General features: G+C 47.9%; 1 protein-coding gene across 1 annotated transcript in view; it reads left to right on the top strand.

Annotated features, from left to right (window-relative positions):
• galnt16 (UDP-N-acetyl-alpha-D-galactosamine:polypeptide N-acetylgalactosaminyltransferase 16) overlaps positions 1 to 7,216 on the top strand; it is a 13,054-nt gene extending 5,838 nt beyond the window's left edge. Inside the window, exons 5-14 of the mRNA XM_062557280.1 lie at positions 1,021 to 1,205; positions 3,317 to 3,404; positions 3,528 to 3,612; positions 4,053 to 4,156; positions 4,284 to 4,410; positions 4,678 to 4,770; positions 5,384 to 5,467; positions 5,824 to 5,950; positions 6,045 to 6,161; positions 7,044 to 7,216. Of these exons, the coding sequence (XP_062413264.1) occupies positions 1,021 to 1,205; positions 3,317 to 3,404; positions 3,528 to 3,612; positions 4,053 to 4,156; positions 4,284 to 4,410; positions 4,678 to 4,770; positions 5,384 to 5,467; positions 5,824 to 5,950; positions 6,045 to 6,161; positions 7,044 to 7,187 (1,154 nt within the window). The 3' untranslated portion in view covers positions 7,188 to 7,216. The remainder of the gene's footprint in view (positions 1 to 1,020; positions 1,206 to 3,316; positions 3,405 to 3,527; positions 3,613 to 4,052; positions 4,157 to 4,283; positions 4,411 to 4,677; positions 4,771 to 5,383; positions 5,468 to 5,823; positions 5,951 to 6,044; positions 6,162 to 7,043) is intronic.
• The last annotated feature ends 1,678 nt before the right edge of the window (positions 7,217 to 8,894 follow it).

The raw sequence follows: 8,894 nt of genomic DNA, 5'->3' as shown, positions 1-8,894 counted from the left end.
AAAACGCCAGATAGAGTCTCGAGAAGCTGGAGCCAAAAATGTGTTTCATTGATGTTTTTTATGTCAATCAATCAATAAATGATCTCGTAATTATTGTAATTATTTACTGGCTTATGTTTAAGTGAAAACGTAAAATTATCCACCAAATACAGATTTTATTTTCCTATTCATTATTTGTATTATCGGAGGGTCGAATAATTCAAAGGTTGTTCTCTCCTGACAGGACAAAACCCAAAGAAGTACAAAAAGTACTGCGATTGGACTGCACAGATTCAAGCTTCATAATAACGATCCTCTCCATAAGCTTCTGTCCCCTGTCCTCAATCTAATGAACGTTCACATTCAATTTAATGCGGACAGAGAGCCAGTATCAGTATGACTTGTACATATGTAACACCGATTTTCTTCCCCCCCCCTGCTGATGCCGTGAGCTGCTCAAGTGGTGAACTAAAGAAGAAGCTTAATTAGTCTGAGCCATAATTAGCAGAAAGTTAAACTTCGAGGCTCCTTGTCGTCCCTTTTTAAAAGAAAAACAACAATTATCTCCACAAACAGCTTCACACGTTTCCATTATTACAACAACCTTTGAATCTGGAACAAAAGTCGATGAGATGCATCTGTTTAATTAACCGGAGATGTTGCAGCCCCTCCCACCCCCGGAGTTAACCTCCTCCCCACTTGTCTGCGTTGGATGCAAATGACTGTGATTGCAGACACACTTCTGATGAGCAGAGACACCTTCATTCCCTTCTCAACTTGCTCGGTTTTAAAATAGATTTGACTCTCGGCTTCACATTAACACAGTTTTTTTCTTCTTCTTCTTCTTCTTCTTCTCACAAGCAATCTGTGTATATGTATGTGGGGGGGGGGAGGGGGGGGGGGGGGCAAAAAGCGAGATACGTTCTGGCATCTGGTCCAATTGTCCAGCTCCATTTCAAAGGGCCCTCGGTTGCACAGAGTCGTGTCTTTCCCCCCCCCCCCCCCCCCCCCCACCCCCTCCCCCCCGATAAAGGTCTCGAGTTTCGACTACATTGAACAATGTGGCTTGCAAACGCCCCCCCCCCCCCCCCCCCCCCCCCCCAGGTCTCATCCGCTCGCGGGTGCGCGGAGCCAACGCGGCCTCGGCCTCCGTCTTGACCTTCCTGGACAGCCACTGCGAGGTCAACGCCGACTGGCTGCAGCCGATGATCCAGCGCGTCAAGGAGGTACACAGCACACTTCAGAGGGTCAAATTGACTCTGTGAGATTCTATTTTCAACTCTAAGCTGGTGTTTATCTTGTCAGTGTTCACTCGACACTCAACAGAGTGTTGATTTAACTCGAAATAAGTGTCAAAATTGATCTTCTCAGTGTTGAAGACAACGTCGTTTAGCCGATGCTTTTATCAAAAGGAACTTGTGTTGCATTTTTAACACATGGAGTTTATAATTGAGCACATTTCTGAGGCCGGGTCGATTTTGTTGTTGTCATGAGTTCTGCTGGTCGCGCCGTCCACTCGCTCCGGGGGGGGTCAGCGGGTCTGTTTCGCGTCGGGCGTTTCTTTCGCGCTGCGGGGGCCGCACGTCGGATTCGTTTCTAAATCAAAAGCAGCTTTTTATCTTAATTCGGGGGGGAAGTTTCTCTTCCCTTTCGGCGCTTTCCTACAAATGAGATTATGCAGCCCACCAGGGACTCTGTCATCACGTCATGCATTCTTTGTTTTTGGTTTGAATTAAAAAAAAAATGTGGGACAAATTGCACAACCAGCCACTTTTCATTATCGGGGGGGGGTTTGGGTTGCGAGAGCAGCATGTGAACAGGAGCTGCAGAGACGAGACCAGGTTGGGGTCTTCTGATAAGGACACACGTCGCTGTGGAAACCTCCATCTCTCGCTAATGAGTAATAGGCCAAATTCTTTTTTTTTTTCTTTTTCCGGCAGCTCTTTCAATGGGCTCAATAAGGACAGATAAATCATTGGCATACATTGGAAGAAGTTTGACATTTCTGGAAATATCCTTGTTCACTTTTTGGAAGTTTGCTGAGATGTCTGTACTGCAAATGCTCCGCTAGAGACGCTTAGCTTAGCTTAGCTTAGCTTAGCTTATCTTAGCTTATCTTAGCTTAGCTTAGCTTAGCGTACAGACTGGATACGGAGGGACACCAATCCTCACGGTGTTAACTAACACGTCAGTTGTTAAACATGAAAATGACCTGAAATTCAATTAGCAGTTTCACCCCTTTTAGGTCCTTTTTTTTACACTAAAAAAGTGCTGCAGCGTGTACATTAGCCAGTTTGAGAAGCGCTGGTAGTAGCGCCACTATTTCAATTTAAACATGCAAATAATCTCCTCATCCAACCGTCTGCAAGAGAGCAAAAAAGTCTCCCAAACGAGGTCGTTCTCCCCGAGAAGCATCACCGCCCCCGTCTTTCGATGCTACTTTTCAAATGAGGCCTTTCGAATGTAAGGCCATGAAATGAAGAAGCTACAATGAGCCCGGTCTACGGGGATTAGGGATTTAAGGGGAAGTAATATGATCGCCACGTGCTGGGCTCACATTGAACACCTGCTTAGCAGTCATTACCTTTGTTAGAGCGCGGAGGGAAATGTGCCCAATGAATGAAGCCATTTTACAATTACAGAGTGGATGATCACTTATTATTATTATTATTATTATCATGAATAATTGGAGAACTTTTTCCTCCAGTTCATTCATTCCTGTCCTGTTGATCATGGTGCAATCCCTCGCCCCCCCCCCCACAGTGTATCTGCCTGAGTGACACACTGAGTGAAAAGGACACACAAAGAAGAAGAAGAAGAAGCGGCCCCCTGGGTGCGTTATGATGGAATCAGAGAGGCTCATTAAAAGCATCATGAACGTCCGCGCCTCTAAGCTGTCGAGAGCGTCAGTGGCATTTTAGCACCCGCCCCCACGCCTCCCCCCCCACCCCCCCTCAGGACACACACGTCACTTGGACAACACGGACGCTCTCCGGAGGCTCCTGTGAGCAAACGGCGGCGTGGTTTTGGCACAGACGCACATTTCCACGGGGCCGTCTACACACACGCGCGCAGCAGCTAATAAACACGGCAACGAGGGCGATGAGCAGAAACGAATCCACGCTTTTCCTCTGACGTTTCCAACCGCTTCGGCTTAATGGCCTAATTAAAAAAAAACAACAACACGAGACGCGCCGCTTCATGTCATTAAAATGCCTTTCTCCGGGATTAGTCACCTCCAGTTTAGAGGGTTGAAGCTCTTCCTTAGTTACACACTTTTAAACGTGGCGGGGACGCCTCAACATTGAACCTTCTGTCCTTCTCCCCCCCGACTCAGGACCACACGCGGGTGGTCAGCCCCATCATCGACGTCATCAGCCTGGACAACTTCGCCTATTTGGCTGCTTCCGCTGACTTAAGAGGAGGTCTGGACACACACACACACACACATACACACACACACACTGTACGACATCACAACAGGGCTGGAGGTCTGCGGAATGCAGTCTTCCCGTGACTGTTTTGTGACTCTCTCCCTCTCGTTCCAGGATTTGACTGGAGTCTCCATTTCAAATGGGAGCAGATCCCCATCGAGCAGAAAATGGCGAGGAGCGACCCCACGCAGGCCATCAGGTTCGGTCCTCGCCTTCCATCGGACAGAGCCCAACGTTTTCCTCGTGAACGTCGCCACGTGACACCCGCTTTAACATGAATATGCGCGTCTTCATTGAGACGTCTCACCTCAGTGATGAAATCCTGGCTTTTATGCGGTTCCGGACTTCTCATTTTAACCATTTCTGCTCTGTGAGACACAATTGCGGCATTTTTCTTTTCATGATTGGATGTTTTACTGCACTAAAGTACCGTCTTTTTCTGTTTTATGTAACAACGATTAGCACAAATGTGAAACCATGAAGTATTAGACACAAGGACCCTTCATGGAAGCACCTGAAGGCTTTTATTCATCAGCTGGTGCATCACTTTCACATCATTGCACCAGTTTTTCTCATAATTTTTTTTTAAAAAAAGACACCCGTGTCCCTCTGAATCCCGACATGCGCTCGTCTCTGCAGGACGCCCGTCATCGCCGGCGGGATCTTCGTCATGGACAAGAGCTGGTTCAACCACCTGGGCCAGTACGACACCCACATGGACATCTGGGGGGGGGAGAACTTCGGTGAGCTGCCGGGAATACCAGGAACCACCCTTTGGTTTGTTTCTGTCCACGCAGACGGACTAACGCCGCCCTGTGTGTGTGTGTGTGTGTGTGTGTGTCCGTGCCCCCCCGCTCCCCCCCCCCGCAGAGCTTTCGTTCCGGGTGTGGATGTGCGGAGGAAGCCTGGAGATTCTCCCCTGCAGCCGCGTGGGTCACGTGTTCAGGAAACGCCACCCGTACGACTTCCCAGAAGGCAACGCGCTCACCTACATTAAGTGAGTCACCTGACGTCCAGTCAGAAGGTCTTTTGAGTGGCCGTCGTCTTTTCGGCTTGGTGTCCAAGATACTGAGGGATGAACCGAAGCAGAGATTTTTCTTTTGTTTTTAATATAGTTGAAGATGTAAAAAGGGTTGAAGGTTTCCTGGATTTGGGGCTTTATTTTGTGTGTGCGTGTGTGTGTGTGTGTGTGTGTGTGGGGGGGGGGGATATGGAATATGCCTGCGGGGTGTCATTGCTGAGCCGCTGCTGTCTGTCCGTGCAGGAACACCCGGCGGGCTGCCGAGGTGTGGATGGACGAGTACAAGCAGTACTACTACTCGGCTCGGCCCTCGGCCCAGGGCAAGGCCTTCGGCAGGTGGGTCCGCCTTCCGCCTGCCACCTGTCACTCCTGTGATCAGATGTTTCGGATGACGCGCTATGTGAACTCCTTAGGGGTTCATCGGGTGTGCGGTTGTTCTGACCCCCCCGCGCACGGTTTCCATGGCAATGATGCGTTTCCATACAAACCCTCGTGATGGCAGAGCTAGTGAGGACCATTACAGGGGAAACTCCAAATGTTAGAATATTGAGCAAAAGTTTTATTTATTTCAGTAATTCAACTCTAAAGGTGAAACTATTACATTATATATAGACTCATTACAAGCAGAGTAAGATATTTCAAGCCTTTATTTGATATAATTTTGGATGATTATGGCATACAGCTTATGAAAACCCCAAATTAAAAATGTTTAGCCAGTGTGGGCAGCGTCTCCATGAAGCTCGTGTGCTGAAGGAAGCATGAAGCGCTCTTAAAATGTCCTGGTGGGCGGTGAATTACTGAAATAAACGAACTTCTGCACCATATTCTAATTTTTTTGAGTTTCACCTGCACGTGTATCACTGTCAGAGAGAATGACAGAGTTTTTACTTGGTGAAATGCTGAAACGATTTAACTGGTCATTCAAAGTTTTTTTTTCTTCCGCCTGCAGCATCTCAGACCGGCTGACCCTGCGGCGGAAGCTGAACTGCAAACCGTTCCGCTGGTACATGGAGAACGTCTATCCCGAGCTGAGGTGCTTTGTGTGCAATTATCACAGAGTTCTATTTGCTCTTTCTTCACACTGAAATGTGTTCTCCCGATTAAAGGCGAGAGCAGTGAAAGATTCAAATACCATTAATGACGGTGTGGTCATTACATCCCACTTGAATCTGATTGTGAACCAGCGCCGACTGTAACGGCGCCATGTCGCCCTTCAAAATAAAATAACTGTGCTTCCTCAAATTGTAATGGTGTGTCTTAACAAGCGTTAAGTGCGTTGAAATGGCTCACGGCTCAATTCCTCCCCGGAGAAACCCCGCCGATTTGATGCATCTCTCTCTCTCTCTCTCTCTCTCTCTCCCTCTCTCTCTCTCCCTCTCTCCCCCTCAGGGTCCCCGAGCAGGAGGCGGTGTCCAGTGTGCTGAGACAAGGCGGCCTGTGCCTGGAGACGCGCGGGGCGGACGCCCTCGAGCTGGCGGAGTGCAGGGGCATCGGATCCATCAGGCCGCAGGCGCAGGTCAAATGTTCACACTTTCAGCCAACCCCCGTTAACGCCACCATCGAGAAACATGAGTGGATGAATGTTTGTTTTTTTTCCCTCTGTTTTGCAGAGATGGGAGCTAATAGAACCACTGCTCCGGCAGCAGGACCTCTGCCTGGCCATCTCAGCCTTCACGGCGGGGTCAAAGGTCAAGATGGACACCTGCAGTGCAAAAGAGCCCAGACAGGTAATGAAAATAAAAGCGGAATTTGAGTGGAATTTTTGTCTCCGGGGTGGAGTTGTGTGACGTCGCCGTGGACCGTGTGTGCAGCAACGCGGGGAGACACTGGGCCCCTTTGTCCCCCCGAGTGTTTAATCCCCTACAGACGTGGTAAAAGAAATACTCTTACTTGAAGGAAGGAGCACTGAAGTGATGGTGATGACCTCTTTGAGAAAGGACTCAAACTAGGGGGGAGGTTGTGTGCGTCGGTGGGCTCACAGCCTGTAAATCCGTTTTAGACGTTCCCCCCCCCCTCCCCCCCGTGATGTGTCATCCATCACCATGAACATTGTTTATATTCCCACTAATAACGTTTTATTGAAACAATGAGTTTGGGGTTTCATTGGGAGTAAAATACTTGGAATTCCGTCAGCATGAAGGCACAGAAAAGTGTTTTTACACCATTACATCGTTGCTAACAAACTCCTTCTGTAACAGCGCATGTTTGCATTCTGTGACACACACATAAACACTTTAAGGCACATAGGGAGGGGGGGGGGGCTCTCCCTCCCTCCCTCCCCCACTTCACTTCAGCCTCAAGCCTCTGGTCGGATCGGTAACAGAACTTTTACACAAAGGGGACCCTGTGTTGAAAAGGATAGCAGCTTTATGGCAAAAACGAGGGAGCCGTTGCCGTGGTTTTGCCGTGGCGCCGCGGGGGGGGGTGCATCCAGCTCCACGCCACGCACGCTGCGTGGATTCAACTGCCGCGTCTTTATCTGTAATAAAACGGAGTCAAAAGTGACCAATCGTTCACGCCCATCAATCACCGCTAACATGAACGACCACGGGAGCACTTCTGACTCTCTCTCTTCGTGTGTGTGTGTGTGTGTGTGTGTGCGTGTGCAGAAGTGGAAGCCCAAAGGCACGGCTCTGCAGCACGTGGTCAGCGGCCTCTGTCTGGACAGCCAGGCCCCGACGGGCCCTCTGGTCGTCACACAGTGTCGCCCCCAGATGGCCAGCCAGTCCTGGGAGCCGCAGATCATCACCTGAGCCGCTGCGATTGATGGAGGAGTGAAGGAGGGGGGGGGGAGGGAGGGGAGGGTGGTGGTCAGGCCCCCCCCATGTGATGCGAGGCCCCCCCGGGCTGGAAGGCCCGGTCTGAGGTCTGTTTGTGCGCAGTTGTTCTACGTTAACGCTTCTCAGTGGAAACGGTCGCTCGGCAACACGTTTTTTTTTTTTTACTTTCCGTGTCCATCCCGGTTCCGTTTGCGTGTATTCCGTTGAGTAGTGGGAGCATTTCTTCTGGAAGCTGCTGCGTGGGCCAGAGCAGCTCTTTGTGTAGCCGAGTAAGTCTCTGAGCTTTTGTTAATTTCTGTTTCAGAGCGCGCCATGCAAAGCACTGTCTGGAACTTTATTTATTGTTTTGCATGGTCAGACCCAAAGAATGATTTTTTTTCTGTGTCTCTACAAAGTTTAATGTAAATATTTGAAGCAGATACTTTTTTTGTGTCAAGTACTCTCTATGTTGTTTGAAAAATAAAATGTGGTAATAAAAGAATTAGTGTGCTGAGTGGTCTTATGAATTTGATTAAAACGCAACATGAGGCCTGAGCATGAAACACAAAGACATTCATTACGAATATGATTGACGCCAAAATATTTAATTCCATCCATTTTACCCAGATGTTCCCTCATGTATTTCAGGAATTGGAACATATTGGGTGAGCTGCATTTCTGGAAAGTAAGTACTTTTAAAGCGGTAGTGTTACTGCACTATTATTCTGAGGTACTTCACCCCAATAATTATATTTTGTGCTTTGTTATATTTTTAATATTTTCAGGGGGAAATATTGTACTTCATTCTCTACCCCTGTGAAATATAATGAGCCAAAGCATTTGTGAATGTCATTATGTGTAAAGCTACCCCAGAAAGTACATAAATTAGTTAAAATTAGTTCCGTCCTTACCAGCTGCACAATTAAAATGCCATGAATGTTTATATATTTTAATATTCATAATAGTTATATAATACATGCTGATCTAAGATAAATCCTGCATAATAATATTATACAGTATTTTTGGAAGTACAATTTTGCCACTAAAATATAAAAACTTTGAACTGAACTTTAAAGCACTACTTGTAACAGTACTTTACCCTGCTCTAATTGTATTCACACTGAAGTGAAAGCTCGGAGTACTTTTTCCAAACATGCCACGAAAACAGATTCATCGGATGAGGAGCAAATTGATGAAGACCCTTGAGTGTGTGCGCCGGATTTCTTGAGCTGCGTTTACACACTGTGACCACGAGGGGGCGGAATATCCTCACAGATGCATCATAGTCTCCACAACATTAATTTATGATTCTGACCTCCTCAGGTCTGGTTTTAAAAATGAATCATGCAGGAGATTAGTTTTAAGATAACCAAGGTTAAAAGGAGGGTGGCCGTGACAAAACAACAGAGACAACTGTGTGGGTGTGTGTTTATCTGTATTTCTGAGTAAGAGAGAGAGAGAGAGAGAGAGATACTCACAGCTGCAAAGAAATGCATGACAAGCATCAGCTTAACAGGCTTGACGACTCTGTTGGCTTTTTTCCACCTCGTTGGTTTTGTAACCTTCGTGCCACAAAGCGTGGCTGCGGCTCAGCAGGCCTCGTAACTATGCGCGGAATGCAAGTTAATGCTGATAAACTTCTGGCCTTTCAAAGGGGGCAGAGGTTTCATCATGGGGGGAGGGGGGGGAGGCAAACATGGC

The sequence above is a fragment of the Pungitius pungitius genome, chromosome 14, assembly GCF_949316345.1.
Source record: "Pungitius pungitius chromosome 14, fPunPun2.1, whole genome shotgun sequence".
NCBI lineage: Eukaryota > Metazoa > Chordata > Actinopteri > Perciformes > Gasterosteidae > Pungitius > Pungitius pungitius.
The sequence above is the reverse complement of the archived record's forward strand: the minus strand, read 5'-3'. Positions and strand labels throughout refer to the sequence as shown.